This window comes from Thermobia domestica, chromosome 4 (assembly GCF_964235325.1).
Source record: "Thermobia domestica chromosome 4, izTheDome1.hap1.1, whole genome shotgun sequence".
Classification (NCBI taxonomy): Eukaryota; Metazoa; Arthropoda; class Insecta; order Zygentoma; family Lepismatidae; genus Thermobia; species Thermobia domestica.
The window spans coordinates 254,632,843-254,651,582 of NC_137457.1; the positions used below are offsets into that span (position 1 = coordinate 254,632,843).

General features: G+C 33.4%; 1 protein-coding gene across 2 annotated transcripts in view; it reads right to left on the reverse strand.

The window, feature by feature from the left end:
• The window catches only part of LOC145683990 (uncharacterized), a 437,297-nt gene that overhangs the window by 299,591 nt on the left and 118,966 nt on the right, over positions 1-18,740 (reverse strand). The window contains exon 1 of one of the 2 annotated variants that reach the window (XM_081755755.1): positions 17,336-17,742. The exons of the other annotated variant lie outside the window; for it this stretch is intronic. Within the exon in view, the coding sequence (XP_081611881.1) occupies positions 17,336-17,371 (36 nt within the window). The 5' untranslated portion in view covers positions 17,372-17,742. Of the gene's footprint in view, positions 1-17,335; positions 17,743-18,740 lie in introns of those variants that run through there. 2 annotated transcript variants of the gene reach the window in all.

The following is an 18,740-nucleotide window of genomic DNA, read 5'->3' on the forward strand; positions in this document are numbered from 1 at the left end:
AACTGTGTCACACCTTCTTTCTTTGTTTCTGTCCTAGGTATGTGCTGCTTGCATTTTTGCCGATCCCAAACGTTTCAGCATTCTTGCCAATTTGATGTTGAGAACAGAACCCAAACAACCCCTGCGGGGCTTCTAACCCGTTCCTACTACTACAACAACTACTACATTAGTTGTGGATCTATATAGTACAAGGGCAACGTACTACTACTACATTTGCTGTGGATCTATATAGTACAAGGGCAAACTTATTTTAATGAAAGAAGTTTAATGAAAATTTAAAATGATCCTTAAATCACTTTTTGAACATTATTTTAAATCTTATTTTAACGAAAGAAGTGTTATAAAAATTTTTAAAAGTAGTAAAAAAAAAAAAAACTGTCCGTAGGCAGGATTTAAAAAATGAAATGAAATCTTTGAGTTTTACGTCCCACGGTTATGCCGGTTAGGCTAAAGGAGACGGTGATTATGAGAAATGAATGAAACGGTGGAATGAAGAAAGTGGGAGGAAACGGGAGAACCCCGAGAAAACCCACGCACTAGGCAGGATTTGAACCCACGCCAAAAACATTTTCTGTACTAGCATGTTGCGCTAGCCCACTCGGCTACTAGAGCTGACACCATTTGCCGTTTACTTTGTGCTATATGTAGATCATGTCTTGTGATATCGTATTTGTATCGACCAATCAGACCAGAGGATATCTGAAACGTTTGGGATCCGCAAATATGCGTGCTGCTTGGTGTTCGTTGTTTAAACGCCTAGTTCTTTTTTTTCTGTATGTGACAAGTTATGCTTTTCTGATTTGGTGCTCGTTGAATGTATTTGTGACTAAAGTTGGAAGGATAAAAGTTAGTCATTCACAGAAAGTTAATAAAGATTCTTTTAATGATGCAAATATAAAGGACTAGTACAGGTTAAAACAATTAGAAAATTGTTCTATGCTTTTAATTCGCATCTTCCGTATTATGAAGCATTTATACAATGACAAGTGCAATTCGCTCCACTTCACAAGCTGAAAATAACGATTAGAACTTTAATTTTACACGGATTATGCATTAATGGTTGTTACTTTTGACTTTATTTGTAATTTCTGAAGCATGTTAAATTATTAAGCAACTTTCTTACCAATAGTGGGATTCTGGCAGTATTTTCAAATCGTCATATCTAATGGTGGTATCCCAGTGATCTGTTGGCGAAATTTTCAGTGCTCTTGCTGACAATACTGACCATTAGTCAACTTTTCGAATTCTTGTCAATGTTCAAGGTATGGAAATAGTTCAACTACGGGCTTGATCTGAACTGTGCAAGTGGAGGAGGTCACATTCGTGAACATTTCATTGAAAATTTGATGTATCCACAATTATTTTGCATTTTGTAATAAATTTATATTATTTTTCAAAATCAATACAGCATTGAAATCAAATGATATGTGTATATGTGTATGAATGTACTGTGGTATGTTTATAGACTTGAACATTCCCTATTTTGAATTGTAGGCGTTTCATTCAAATACGATTTGAAGATTCGGATGACCTTAGAGATATCCTCTATATCACTTTTCTATAAATATAGATATTGAGGGAAGTACATAAATGCATTAGTTAATCGAAGCATTTCTGAGGTATTATGCGCTATGAAAAACACAGTAAAGAGAACTATTTTATGCATGTATACCATAACAGATTAATGCACTTTGTTACATAACGGAACGTTTTAATGTATTCACGCAGAATGATGAGACAAAAATGTGTTCTACATGCTGTAACATTTCTTCTTCTACTACATCAAGTTACACAGTAAAATAAATCAAGAAGTATTTGAATTAAAGCTATCCAGTTCATTCAACATTCCTTATCCCCTTACAAAAAGATCTATAAAACGCCTATATACCTAGATAGTAAATTCACGGCGTTAGTATCAATGATGGACTATGCCCAACCACTGATGGCTTTAGTTAGCTAACGTGTGGTTAGCACATCGGTTTAAATGTCGTTATTCCTGGCTTTCTAAACCGGAGTTCGATACCTTTTAATTGAGGAAACTTCTTAATTGCTTTCTGATTCAACAATGAAAAAACTTGAGGAACACCAAGAAAGAATTTTGAAACACCCGCGCTAAATATTGGGAGCGTCAACCATCAGCCTGAGACGCCAAAAACACTGTAAACATGGAAATACATGGTCCTATACGTTTTGCTAAATTTCGATGTTGTATAAGCTTTTTCAATGTATACGCTTTTTCGATGTTGTACGATCGAAAAAGAAAGGAAAGGATAGGAAAATAAAACAAAAGTATATATTCGTTATAGTGGCTCTTGTTTCTTCTTACAACTACCATCAATAAGTTAATGAATAACAATTGTTATATTTGTGTTTCATATATAATTAATGAAGAAAAATGGTACAGGTATTGCACAAAATCTAAACGAATAGAATATTGATGTTATAATCATTCTAGCTACTCTTTTAAAGCAAGATCGAGAAGATTTCAACTCGACAAAGTCAGTTCGATTATATTGCAATCAAAGAAACGAGTGTCTAAAACATTTGGATGCACATATGAAGTCCTGAATTTGGTTGGTTGAATTGAACTCAAAGGTATGTTTTGAGAACCGAAGTTATAATTCTTTGGTGTATGGTCAAAGAGGCTAGGGTCACTTTTTGGCCGTTTAGGCTTTGTGATACATTATTCAGAAGGAAAACACAATCTTTTGTTTGGTATTATAAGCTTATGTCTAAGTACAATGATCAATGTTCCTTTACACTTTAAGCACCAAGCCCCATTATCAGATGTTTTGTTCGGGGCCCAGCAGCATTCACTGGATTACTAAATAATATGTAAAGTGTGCATAAAATATATGCACATGGGTTCCAGTAATAGACCAAATGTGTAAAATATATGCAATAGGCGATTAAGTCATATTTTCTAATACTTGGTCGGGTAATAAAAGCTTATATTGACATATTCTGAAGTTTGTTTTGGCATTCTTGAAAAGAATATATATATATATATATTTGATTTAAGGCTCTTTGACCATACACTAAAAGCAAATAGATGAAACATTGATGTAACATGAAATCGGGATATTTTTCCCACCGTGATCAAGCACAAGATCACATGCATAGAAAATGTATATTATGCTACAGCAGTTACTATCTGCAATCTGTGGTTTTAGCTGCAAATGATGGCTATACTAACAAATCTTTAAAACCTTTGATATTTGATAATGATATTTACGTAACTGTATTATACGAGTATACTCCATATTTCAAACATTATACCCATACATTAAGGTAGCTAAAAAATGGAGGCAAGTTTCCAAGGCTGGTATCCGACAACCCCTTTTAGCATGTGGTATTTATATTTGCAATTACATGCCTTAGTTCAGCGAAAGATGCCGCTGATTGAAAATTTACAAGTATCTGGCTGCTGATAGTAAAGGAATCCTTGAGAACGAAAGACGGATTTCAAGCTGTGTGAATAAGTGATCCTTTACTGATATTACAAAAGAATATGACCAGTGTTGTGCACAATTCCGTTAAAACACTATGAATATCGTTTAAACTCACATTGGCATTCGTTTAGACTAGTTACTCCTAGAATGTTCCAAGATATACTTGAAATATTCGAGAAATTTATCTTCAATTCACCTAGTGTTATACTTAAGCCTATTTTGAAAAATATGTTCAGTAATATATATATTGATACTTCTGGACATAGCATGTACGACAAGTATTATACAGATTAAGATACCACAATTATGCGTTGTAAATACTAGTAATATTCAAATTACTTCTTCCAGAAATACATATAATAAAATGTACAAAAAACATGCTTTTGAACAAGAAAGTCTTAGTCTATGGCTATGAAAATTTACAAGTATCTGGCTGCTGATAGTAAAGGAATCCTTGAGAACGAAAGACGGATTTCAAGCTGTGTGAATAAGTGATCCTTTACTGATATTACAAAAGAATATGACCAGTGTTGTGCACAATTCCGTTAAAACACTATGAATATCGTTTAAACTCACATTGGCATTCGTTTAGACTAGTTACTCCTAGAATGTTCCAAGATATACTTGAAATATTCGAGAAATTTATCTTCAATTCACCTAGTGTTATACTTAAGCCTATTTTGAAAAATATGTTCAGTAATATATATATTGATACTTCTGGACATAGCATGTACGACAAGTATTATACAGATTAAGATACCACAATTATGCGTTGTAAATACTAGTAATATTCAAATTACTTCTTCCAGAAATACATATAATAAAATGTACAAAAAACATGCTTTTGAACAAGAAAGTCTTAGTCTATGGTCTACGAACTCTTTGAGTGCAAACATAAGGATTTAAGAATATATTATTATTATTATTATTATTATTATTATTATTATTAGTAGTAGTAGTAGTAGTAGTAGTAGTAGTAGTAGTAGTAGTAGTAGTAGTAAGAAAAAACAAGCCTAATAATAACAGCCAAGAGCAGTTACCCCCTAACTCCCAAATACCTAGGTATAAGAAAGTTATGTTTATTCAGTATTTTCGATGACTTACCATGGCAACTCTGTACAATACATTACTTTATTACTTTTACCGGTACTATGTAACTAAAATCGTTACTGTACTTTATACAAACATACCTTATGGTATAACAGCCAAAGAATGGATGAAGAATAAAAGAAGTTAGGAGTACTAAGAAATACGTGATTAATTGGGGATATATAATAGAGACATGGAGTTGTAGAGGTAACAATAAGATCATTTTTTTCCCATAGAAAATGCATTTAGTAAATTCAGTGTCAGATCGCTGCTCATTAAATTACGTACTGCAGTTTTCTCGTCGGTCGAATTTGATGGAACTGAGCCTATTTTAGATTACCAAAATCTGGGATTATACGTAAAAGGAGACAAAATTTGTATTTTTTTAAATTTTACATGTATTTATAGTAGACTCTATAAATAACCATATTATGTTAACTTTTGATCAACTTCGAAAAAAGTAGGATGTTCTCAATTCGACCGTTCATATATATATATATACAGCCGCGGATCCAGGATATGATCAAGGGATGGGCTAAACCATAGTTTGCCGCTTTATCCAGTATAAAGAAAATATGATTGAAGCCCATTTTATCCAGTGTATACCTGAGCGTCAAGGGGGGCTATAGCCCTCCCCTTGGATCCACGTCTGTATATATATATATGTCGTGGGCATATTCAAGCATAATTTGAACATAAGTGGACCGTTTTGAGGACTCTTTTTCGTTTGAAAGCATATACTTCCCCGGCCCCGTGGTCCCATGTAAATTTCGCCAGGATGTAATGATAGTCTTCAGAGCTAGATCATGAAACACCTCAACGGGTGCAGAGTGAAACGGTAACTAACCGACTTCAACATGTGTATATTCACGCATAACTTCAACACAGATATGCTATTTTTAATGATTATCCTTTTGTTTGAAAGAATATACGTACTTCATCGGTGGTTTACGTTAATTTTATGAGGATCTAACAATAATTTTGGGAGTTAGACCATGAAATTTCTCAATGGCTGGTAGTGTTAATACCATAATTGTGTGCATGATCACGCATGACAAAGGTACACCAGTTTTGTTGATTTACTTTTTGTTTCAAAGAAAATGATTTCGATGTGGTTTCATAAATAAATTGATTTGGATCTGGTGATAGTCTTCGGACTAGAACAAGAAACTCCTCAACAATTGAGTGTTAATATAGCAATTAACTTACGTTCTTGAGTGCGTGCCCAAATATAACTTAGGTGTAGCGATTCTAGTTTCGGAGAGTACACTTTCTCGGTGGTTTCATATGGTAAGTTTTATCAGGATCTAATGAAAGTCTTTGGACTTAAACCATAAACTCCTCAAAAACAGATATTGTTAATACTGTGTGTATGTTCACGTATAATTCCGTATATATTTGCTCACGTATGTTTCGTAGGCCGACCTATTCTACGAGACGGAAACCATTAACTAAATTACTGGGGTGGCAAAAAAGTGGAAATATTAAACAATTTTAAAAACGTAATCCATATCAAAAACGCACCAAAAACCAGAGAAAAAGCGCTTTTTTAAAAAAAGCAAGAAATACAATATTAACGACTTCAAAAACTTCTTTAAAGTAGAAAATTATTCATAGTAATTAATAGTAATGAATTATTTTCTAGTTTGAAGCGCCTTTTCATTATTATTTTCGGCTTTTAGCGCTTCTATTGAAGTCCGTTAATTTTGTTTCATTTATTTTTAAACAAGTACGGTACTATTATTTGAAAAATGTACTGTTTTGAGCTATGTACTATTTTTTTTCTTCAGAAATTGCTCTGATCAGAACTGTTTCAAAGACTGTTTTAAAGACATTCTATTTTGTGGGACTTTGAATAAAGAGTTGAGGAAAAGACTCATAAAATTCTTTGTGCGGAGTATTGTTCTGTATGGGCCTGAAATATGGAAATTACGCGAAAATGATGAAAAACGACTTGAAGCTTTCGAAATGTGGGTGGGGAGAAGAATGGAGAAAATTAGCTGGGTCCAGCGAAAAACGAATGAGAGGGTCTTAGAAATGGTAGGAGAGAAAAGAACAATTTTAGACGTTATTGAAAGGAGAAAGAGAAACTGATTGGGTCATTGGCAAAGAAGGAGCTGTATCATAAGAGACGTCTAAAGGGTATGGTGACAGTAAAGAAAGGGAGGGGCGAAAGAGATTATATCAAAACACGAAAATCGTACGTGAAAACGAAGAGGTTAGCGGAAGACTGTAGAGCACGGAAACTTCTGAGTTGCGGCGAGTGACCTGCCAATACTAGCAGAATGATGATAACGATGATCTCGAAATCAGTCTCCTACGATTACTTCATTTACATTATATTCTACAGAAAACGTTTTTTGATGTTACCTTAATCTTCGAAACGCCTCTACCTAGGTAACTTAGTTTATGGAGGAACTAACTTCCTTCTGTTTATAGTTACTCATTCTTTCATTCACACAACTCAGACAAGAACTTACTGTAATATAAATAAAAAAATGGAGCAAGTGTCTTAAAATAAATCAAAACTCGGTTGGAGCGATCAGAAAGAAAGAAATGTCTCTGCTACATACATTGACTAACCAATGTTGTTAGGGCAAACAACAACGAAACTGAAAATTATACATAATGAAATAACATAATAAATGAAAGCTATACATAATAACATAGTAGCAACTTTGAGGATACCTGGGAATTATTTTGACCACCTTGATCGGCTAATCGTCTATTTTAGCGTTATTTATTGGCTATTCCATTCTCGATTGGAGAATGCGTTATCATTACTCGTTGCAACTGACTTCCCAGGTTCTCTGAAAACGAAATTCCCGTTTATTAGCGCCGTTCATTTTTTTTAAAACTCGAATTGTACAGAACATCGGACGGATTATTGGAATTTTACAGGGTATTGCTATAATTAAGAAAAGAGTCAAGGCTGTTTTAATGGACTACCCTTAACCTTTTACTAATAATATGCGAATTGAGTTCATGTTGAATTCATACGTTCATGGTCACTTTGAACACATCTAAATGTCACTTGAAAGTTTGAAACGGTGTTTCTTTCTGTTCACAACTGGTTACAAAATGGGAACATAAGTCACAAATCATATATTTTGTGTTCAAATAAAAGTGAAACAAGTAGCTAAGCTTATTTGCATATCAAAGAAGATATTATAAATTATTTCGAGAGGGAAAATTCCGGAGGAACGAAACGTCACAGAGAATTTGGAGGTCGCCTTTTTTTCCATTCAAAGGGTCATCATCGCCTTGAACTGTTGATATTTCTCGACTCCACATGAAGACGATACCTTCTCACGCAAGTGTGTTGTTGTTTGTTCTTGTTGGGTAGAGAAAGAGAAAGACAGAACGAGTCACCCTAACGGGGTCATTGGAGCTGGAAGAAGTCTCCAAGGCACCGCTAAAAAGACCGCTCCTCGTCACTAAGCGTGTCCATCGACGATGGCGAAGACGCACTAGATCCAATGTGTTTATATGTCTGTGTGTGTGGTGGCCTATGAAATATGACCATGGAAGATTTAACGATGAATGCTTATGCGAAAACTTGTTGCTAGAAGTTGTCTCTGTGTTTATTATATTACATCATACGCATATTAAATTTCATTAGTTTTCATATTTGCTAATAGGTGTGTCAGGTTTATTTAATATGGCGTAGGACGACAACTGCTTTGCGTGCTTGTGGAGAAACTCTTTATTAATGCTACTGTGTTATTCCACCATTGAAATCACTTCTGGGTTTCATTTTAAAAAATGGAATATTATCCATGGACAATCTTCTTATTCATAAAGAAGAATGTTCGTTCTTTCTTTATATAAATGCACACTGTTGAGTTGACATACTTCTAGGATTGGTCGGGAAGAGACCATAAGTTATTTTCCCCGGTGTATCTTAAGAATAGGTGTACCTATAATAGTCACTGTATTCATTAGAAAATAGCATCGACATGGAGTAAATTTTAATTACCAAAAACAGTCGATCACGCGGATGAATATGTAAGCAGTTGAGAGATATAAACTTAGCTTCAATTATAAAGATGAATAATTAAACATATTCTCTTAGTCAGATGCATACTAGTTTAAATTGTACAGCTTTTTTGAATTTCTTAATCATTATTATTACTATTAATTGAATCTGCAAGAAAGTCAAAAATAATTTTCAATATTTAATATTTATTTTATAATTGTCAAATAACATTATTAACACTGGCTTTAATATGATGAACATTTTAGAATTGTGACAGCAATGACTTGCAATTCTTTAAAATCTACAGAAATATATTTTTTTCTATATTGTTGATGTTCGAAATTAAGAAATATAATACATAGGAACTTTATGAGGAAACTGTACAATTTGCTATAATTTATTTTATTAAACTTTCCATAGGTATTTCTAGTGTTGAATGCATATAGGTACCGTCACGATGTTGTGTAATTCTTATCACATTTTTCTCACATTACATACACACACACACACACACACACACACACACATATATATATATATATATATATATATATATATATATATATATATATATATATATATATATATATATATATATATATATATATATGATTGCCTTTGTTAAAAAATACATAAATCTACTTCGTTGGAGTAGTTCGACATCATCAAGTTGCAGTGTCAGAGTGTACATGAAGGAGTTGGTTTGTCACAGTATATACAATGTGCAAATTCAAGTTTGAATTTTTTTAACGGGTGAACAATGGAAGTTCCTCTGTCGCTATATACCAGTCAGTAGTTCTCCGCATTTCTCCCCTCACAAAAGCTTTCATGTATTTGAAAGGAGGCGGTAGTACTGGTTTAAATTTAATATTTACTAATGGCATGATATTTTATCAATTAAAATTGAAACCATTACCGGTTTTAGTAGAGAGCTTTCAGCGGAGATGGAATATATTGTTGGGACGCTTAATTGATTGCAGAAAAAAAGTTTCTCACTGTCTATTATCGCTTATACCCTATATCAATCGTCGTTAAAACCGGAAATGGTTTATTTCTGACACTTTCTGTTTAACTAGACGTTAAGAGAGAACATAGTACGCTATAATCGATACTATAGTCGATTTTTATAAAATGCTTTTCGCTATCTCTGATCGTTATTGCTATGTTTAGATTAATATTGAAGCCAGAAGTTATAGTGAATTTCTATCGTTTCCGGTTTTATTACAGAATTAATGATAGAGATGGAAAATATTCTTGGGACGCTTAATCGATTACAGGGATCGCGTCTAGCTATCTATTATGGTCTTTGCTTTATAGTGATCAACGTTAAAACAAGAAATTGCTGATTTCTATCACCTCTAGTTTGAATACCACCTTCATCAAAAAACTCGATTTCTAACCTTTGACCCTGTAAATCCTGGTCAATACTGATGGCGATCCAACAAGAGTTCTTCAGATTCGGGACACACGAACAGTGTTTGGTAAATCCAAAATCCTTAAAATAAACCTTTCTATACTTTATTTGTAATCTAAGAAACTAATTTATTTATTTATTTATTTGCCATCAACACAACAGGCATAAGCCCAATTATAGTGTTGGTGTATTACATAATACATTTACAATAGTTTTCTTAAACATAGAGTTCATATTGCAGATGTCAATTTCTTTGTGTTTGATACATATTTTGTTATAAGTAGAACACATTCTCCAAATTGGTGATTTCAATAATACGTTGGTCCTTGCTTTTTTGCAATAAAACAGACCAGAGTTATTAGCACGAGTTTTAAGTGTCGGGACATGAAAATTTAATGTTGATATGAGATCTGTACAATTAAATTCGTTTTGTACTATTTTATGGAGAAAAGTCAAATCTGTCACATTTCGCCTTTGTTCAAGAGTAGGGATACAGAAGTTGTCTATTAATGTTAGATAATTTTCATAATATGGATAGATTCTAGTTGTCTTGTACGTCAAGTATTTGAAAAAATTAGATTGGACCTTTTCCAGTTGGTGTCTGTATTGCTGTTGTGATGGGTTCCAAATCACAGCAGCATATTCCAGTTTTGATCGCACATAGGCATAATACATTTTTGTTAGTGTAACTATTGCGTAATGATTCCCTTAAAATAAAATAAAAAAGTTTCTTAAAAAACGTCTATAAACACATAATCTGATTGATTGATTGATTTGAATTTGAACTTCAGTCTTCAGCATGGAGTTATGAGATACAGACGAGTGGGAAGCAAATCACGTAAGATCCCACTCGGAACCAAAAATAAAACAGGAGCTGGTTGAATACAAGGAAGGCAATTATTCTAATCCTAGGTCATAATATGTATCAACACCTAAACACGAATGTTCATAGATATTGAATAAGTTTGGTTGCCATTATGTGTATGATAGATACAATCAATTTAACTTACTATGTCCTACAAAAAAAAAAAAAATACATGAAACTTGATAGAATTAATTGAAAGTACTGCGGATCTCGCACGATCATTTAGGCTTACCTACTCTATCTTTAAAAAATGCAGTACACTAGTAGTTTCTGAGGTTTATCCTTTCTAAGCCTTTATACCAGCGTTTCCCAACCGGTGTGCCGCGGCACACTGGTGTGCCGTGAATGGGCCGCTGGTGTGCCGCGAGGAATCGAAACAAAATTATTAATTTTATAGCAATCAAATTGCAAAACGTACGGAAAAATGTATATTTGTACTTCACATTACTGTGAAACTCTACTATGAACCTACAATTTTAAGTTTCATTCCGGGTTACTATTCTGTGCATTTCTAATTTTGAAAAAAGTATTTGTTATCATTGTTAAGGCCATTATTGCTTCTTTATTGTTGCAGACTATTTCGTAACTTGAAAATTTAAAATATCATTCAATCCTTTCTACAAATTACCTACATTTGTGTTTTAAAAGTAAAAGAGATTTGTTTGTTCGTTCGTTATTTAGTGATCTTCCTTCTTAGTAAAAGGGTGGATACAGTTTTTAGTAAAAGGGTAGATATTTCATTGCAATTGTTTTCTATTTTTAAATTACAATGAAAAATAAGCATAATGATTTACCACGGGGAAAAAACAGTGATAGAGCTTTCTTCTCTGTAAGAAGATCAATAATCACAGAAAAAAATGCCACTGTGTTTCATATTTACAAATAATAATATATCTATAAATGTGCCGCGAGAATCCAAGTAACACCCATAGTGTGCCGCAAGTTGAAAAAGGTTGGGAAACGCTGCTTTATACTATCCAACTTGTTAAACGAATTATTATTATTATTATTATTATTATTATTATTATTATTATTATTATTATTATTATTCAACTAGTTAAATTCACATTTCTTGGAATTTTGACATACACATGTGTGTATTTTCGAGAAATTCTTATCTTTTCCATAGCCGGACAGTAAACGTTCTAAGAAGTATATTCCGTTATAAGGGGAACTGAACTTACCTTCTGAATATGTACTACTTTCTATGTAAGCAATTTCATAAGCTATTGGTATCTTATACATAGCTATTCTTTTGCATAATTTCATTTTCATATTTTGACCAGAAAAACAATGGTGTGAGGGAACAACGGTTTTAGAACTCTGCTGTGTGCTCTATAACGTTTGGATTGTAAGTTTTACTTCAGTAACCCCTTCCTTTCACATTCAAATTCAGTATATAACATACTTTACGCCCTTTATCCTAATTAATTTAGTATGTACGTTTAATGTAACAGAATAAATTATATAAGCTGATGTGGAATATTTATTTAGAAGTTCATGACTTCCAATAAATCATCGTTTTTTAAACTTGTATAACGACTCCTGAGGTCAAGGAGAAGCGAAGGTAACCTATTACTTCATATAAAGTAGCTTGTTCGTTCAACGAGAAAATTTAGGTCTGGGTGACTATCAGTTCCGAGTATCGTCACTGTGCAGCACATTTTCCTCCTAAATATGATCACTTTTACTACATACTATATCGTATCGGCGTGTCACGAATATGTTTTAGAACTTTAATATATATATATATGACACGAACAGTCTATAAATTTCATGATTATGAGAAACAACAACGTGAGATGCTGTGCGTGCGTGGATGAATATTACTTATCAGATTAGTTGTAGTGAGATGGTCAAAAAAGTAATTAGACAGTGGATGAATATTACTTATCAGATTAGTTGTAGTGAGATGGTCAAAAAGTAATTAGACAGTAATTTACAATATAGACTATTGCGCATTACAGATATAGACTCAAACTCAAATTGAAGTTCCAGAGGCTCTCCCTGTTGGTCTAGTGGCTGCGCGTGTGTATTTGATGAATGTGGTTCCGGGTTCGAATACTGCCGGGAAAGCAGAAAAAAATAATTTCACATTTATTCACTTTCTCCAATCATCCCTGGGACATTAAACTCAACAAAAATTCTTGATGTTCCTGGCGTTATCGTCTATAAAGAGCTAATTTCAGAAAGACGCTTTTTAGTCGGACGATGTATGGTCAGGACATCATTGTTATTTTTAGTTTTCTATATCGATTTAATCCTAATTTTAAAAGCTCATTAATTGCCTCACGATGCTAAAGACCCAGAACACAAGCGCATTAAATTATATTTTGAAGCCGCAAGAGGCGTTCCATGATACTTTTTGTGATGTATAATAAAATGAATTTTCTCCCAGTTTAGATTCAAGTAATGTATGAATTCTTTTATGCTTATGAGTTGCTTATACTTGTCGTCGGCCAAGGGCTCCTTATCCGTTAATCAATTATTATTGCTTAGTTTGTAGCTTCGTGTTGGTGAAAATACAATGTATTCTAGTTTTGCACACATTTCGTATATTTTGCAGTCGAAACAAGAAAGAGTATCAAGTGGACAAAGTTCAATATTTTGACCACATTCTGCACTTCGGTTTTAACCGAGGATAAAATACGATAGGAGCGGCGAAAACAATTTGTGCTGTGTAGTATGGAACTAATGCTATTCCTGAAAGTGCAGCCAGGAAATTGTGTTTTCGTCTCCGGGAAAGCAAATTGAGTTATCTGATGTTGTACGGTTAAGACGGCCGTGAAAATAAATGAGCTTCTTTACGAGAATCCCCCTCAAATAACACAGGATTTGGTAGAAATTATGAATCACTCAACCACTGTGGACAATCTGAATTCTGTGGGTAAAGTGTAAAAATTGTATTAAAATAAAAGTGTAAACGTACGTGAATAAAGATACGTTCACTCAGAAAACGCTACGAACTTGTGCACCGATCCAATAATGTTCTGTTTAAAATATATAGATGATGCACTTAGAATCGCCCATAGATTTCATGGACCTACAGTCAAATTATTTAGTTGCTACAAACGTGGCAAAACCACTAGACAAAACGACTTATCGTTGAAGTTGACAATACCGGTTGTCAGTCATCACAATATTAATGACGACATTTGTTGTAAATTAATGTACATAGTTCTTTTATTTCCTTGAATTATTTTAAATTTAAAAATTTAAACAGCTTCTAATGTGGCAATGTGGTGCTGGCAAATTTGGCCATACGTATAACCGCAAATTACAGGCAAGAAATTTCAAACCTGAAGAAACCATAACTGAGTGAAAAAAGGTTAATTTTTGAGGGTCCCCGTGTCCTTACGTCTGGTTCTGGCCCTAGTTACTTAGATTAGTGTATTTATTTCATTTGTCAGCAGCAACGGATCATAGAACGATATCTACAAAGTCAAGTGGGATCTGAATTCCTGAAATATGTTTCATATTCTCCCACCGAGAATCGAAACCGAGACCTTGTCCATCAATGACATGTGCTCTTGCTATTAGACTAGAAACGAGGACGCTTACGTAGTTTTAAAAACAAACAATGTAACGGTGACGTCTAAATTATGCTTCTCTGCAATAATCATTTCAAGTACAAGGAAAAATGATTTATTGCTAACACTACTGACCGAATTAAAATAGTTCGGAACACAGAGTAAGTATAAATTAATGTAAATTATGGTACACATATTAATATCTACTATAGTGTTTAGCTGACCATGCTAGGGAGTGCTACGTCACAGTTACTGCTCATTATACCTAAGTAATATGTACATTTGTTCAAGTTTGATGTAACGAGTATCAATACAAAATTTGAACGATATCGGAAGTAAAGAATAGCTCCGTGAATTCTGCTAAGCATAGGCCGAACTTACACAATGCAGATCTTATATTTCTTTCATTATTCCGAGTAAGTGAAGCACAGAATATCATTGTTTTAATCTGTTTCGCTTTCTTACACATGATCCGAAATAGTATACATAAATTTAATATTTTATAAACGTTCACTTTTTTTTCACTTTTGACATTGTGAATACAGTTTCCTACATTTTGGGAATTGTTAAATGAATATTATACTAATTCACTCTTAATTCGTCTGGAATTCTAAGTTTGGCAACATTGTTGGTACACTACTGTTGTTTTAAGTTTTCTCAAGTGTGTGTTCAGAAAGCAGCTCCACGAATCGTTCCGAATTCTTCCGATACATTACACACAAGTCAAAGCAATTCTATGGCTGGTGTAGAGCTCAGGCATCAAGAGTCGTCACGGTCACCATAGTTTCCGCCAACTTGCAGAAAGTAACCGAAGAAAATAAAAGAAGTAAAAAAAAAAAAAAAAATCTAGGTAGAATTTTCTTGTACGCACTTCAAATAGTGGAATTTTCTTCTATGCACATCTCTTTCATCTTGACAAGCAGATATCCCATGAGAAAGGTAGGATTAGCTTCTCTTCTCCCCCAATAGTTGTTTTTCAGTCTATTGCGGGCAATTAAGAATTGTACACTAATAATTAATATGAAGAGTTCCATATGTTCTAATAGACAGAATAGTATTCTTCTTTGTTTCAACATATAATTGTTACTACTTCATAGATTCATAATTTAACATTTAACGGAAAAGGTTCAGTCTATATAATTATTTGTGCGCATTAGGGTGACAATTGCCTTAAGACTTTTTTTTTTATTTCTTGCTACTAGCCTATATACTGAAGAGTCGGAGTTACGTGCTTGGTGAGGCGGTCTACTTATCAATCGGATGGCCTGCATTCGATCCCCGGTGGGAGTAGGATTTGTTTTCCTTTGTCCCAAATTCCAAAATGGCTCAGTATTCACTTAATGTCTGTAAAATTGATTACTGAAAAAAAAAATTGACATCGGAGAGTGATGTCGGGTAAGGGTTTAATTTAAGAAAATGTGGAATCTTATTTCCACATCTATCCTGATATCCTGATTATCCACCTGGAATATGCTGATTATCCACTCTTATCAGTATTCTAATTATCCACATGGAGTATCCTGATTATCTACTCTTATCAGTATTCTAATTATTTATATGAAGTATCCTGATTATAATTCTTGTCAGTATTCTAATTATCCACATGGATTTCCTGACTGTCTACTCCGATTAGTATTCTGATTATCCATATGGAGTATTCTGATTGTTCACTTATCAGTATTCTGAGTTATCCGGCTGAAGTATCCTGGTTATCCTCTTATCAGAATCCTGATTATCCACTTAGAATATGCTGATTATTCACTTATCAGTATTCTAATAATCCATATGGAGTACCCTGATTATCTATTCTTATCAGTATTCTAATTATCTACATGGAGTATCCTGATTATCACTCTTATCATTATTCTGATTATCCACACGAATGTCCTAATTATCTACTCCGATTAGTATTCTGATTATCTACCTGGAATTTCCTGATTATCCACCTGGAGTATCCCGATTGTCCACTCTTACTCAATGCTTTGAATTTCTACGTGTATAACTGAGGTAAGCACGGATAATGACAGTGTTTTATGGTGAATGGTGATGGGATTATAAGGCATGACGCATGAGGTACCTACAATAGTAAGGCCCTGGAGTCAAGCCATGGAAGGCTCATTCTTTACATTTACTATATGTACGTTGAACTATCTGGACTTGCCACTCATCCAACCTTTGCTGTCGTTTGGTCTTTAAAGGTTCGTTCCCTTACTTAAAATTCCCTTTTTTGTAATGCTAAGAATCAGGGTACATGTAACTTAAAGTGAGAATTAACTAACATATAATTACTACCGTTGTGTTACAAAGTTTAACGAAACAAAAACGAGGTAATTTCATTTTTTAAAATTTTAATTTAGTTTACACAGTTGAACAGAATAAGATCATGCAATGACGCTCTAAAAACATAACTAAACGGAATAAGAAAATGTTACAATTCTTTACATCCTCAACTTTGTTCGTTTTTCTAAAAATGCACAGTAACAATAAATAATAGATATGACAATTTTGGATATCAAGTCGTTTAACACTTATAAAATATCATTTAGCCCTGCAATTACATTATTTTTGGCACGCAACATACGCACTAGAGTTTGGCAGACAACAGAGTACCTACTTGGATAATTTTACATAAGATTTTGAAAGTAATTAATAAAATTATGTGACTAGGTAATGTCTTAATATAGGGAGATAATAAGTATTGAAAGCAATTAATAAAAGTATGTGATAGAGATATATCTTGATGTAGGGAATAAATAAGATTTTGAAAGTAATTAATAAAACTGTGTGACTGGGATATGTCTTAACGCATGAAAATAATAAGAAAACATTTTTACACACACACACACACAAAAAAAAAAACACGAAAATTTCCAGCGTAGAGGATCACAAAGTATGCTATCGTGAAAAATAATAAAATAATAAATAAATAATAAATAAACGCAGTGTTTATTTTATTGTTATAAGGCATTTAAACAGATGAAGAACATTTAAAAATTCAATACTAACCTGTGCCCACATCATTGGATGTGCTCTTGGTATCATATTTCTGGAAGCCGAATAACACAACACAATGTAGATAACCAGAAATTAATCTATACACTAACACACAAACTACACACGCACAAACACTCGCGTATACAATATAATAAAAGATAGTATTTAACACAAATTCGTACACTTCATGTAGGAATATCACTATCAAAAACAGAGAGAAAGAATATGTTTCCTCAAAATTTGGTTTATTGTTTCTTCGTAATCACGGTGTCCGACTGTCTCACTCACTGGCTAGCGTTATTAAGAAAGAAAAGGTGTGTTACTCATTGCTACAGAATCACTGAAGAACTGGCCAGCCTATAACGATACTAATAAATTTCATTGAATCATGACGGCTTACGTAACTGCTTAACTGAACCGTCTTCTGCTTTTTTTTATAAGCAGGTAACTGAATGCAACGGAGCGAACCAACAAGCCTGTTCAAAAAGATTCACACATTAAATGAAGAAGAAGAAGAAGATTATAAAATGTAGAGCGCTTCTGCAACTTCCTACTGACCAAGATGATCTCTTGTTCTGATGTATAGTGTACTATGTACAACGTTGTTCTTTCGCGTGAGTTAAGCGACCCGTAAAAAAAACATACACAATCTTCAAAAGAAAATTGTGTATTATATGATATTCATTATCAAGTGCAAGATTTTTAGCATTTAAGTTTCAAAAACTTTTAATGTTGGAAAAGGACTGTTAGTTAGTTTTTAGCGTACACAGTATTTAGCGAATATATGAGATACAGATTTCTTTAACAATAAATAATAATTAGTAACATGTACTTGAGAAGTATATCGTTATTATTAATTAAAGTACTTCTTTTTCTTTGTAATTATTGCTTACTATAACTGTCTTCTTTGACTCGGGGTTTCATGTTCTTTCGTTTTTAATAATAATTGTGGAACCTATTTTCTTGAAGAAGAAAAAAAGTTAACTGTATTAACGCACCATGATGCGTGTTAATCTTTCTTCAATTTTACAAATCGAAATCTGGATGAAGGGCACACAGTTAGGATATTTGTAGACTTCTGTTCTTCTTGACATACTAAGAAATTAAAGGTTACCTCAAAAGAATGCGCAGGAAGTGTGAATCGAACAGTTAATTCACAAAGCGTTTTGGCCGAAGCATTTGCTATGTTGTTCTATATTATTAATTGAAATGATGACCTTTTCTCACTGGTTTACTGTCTAGAGCGAGCATATTTTATGCATGAGGTCCTAGGTTCAGTTTCCGATATTGAACATACTTCAGTGTCCAGATCCCACTTTTTGTTTCTGTTTCTGAAGGGATGAAGACATTTTCTTTCCTCTGTGTCAATCACAAATCATTCCTTTAGATCATGACCTCACCGCCACTCATTGGTTAC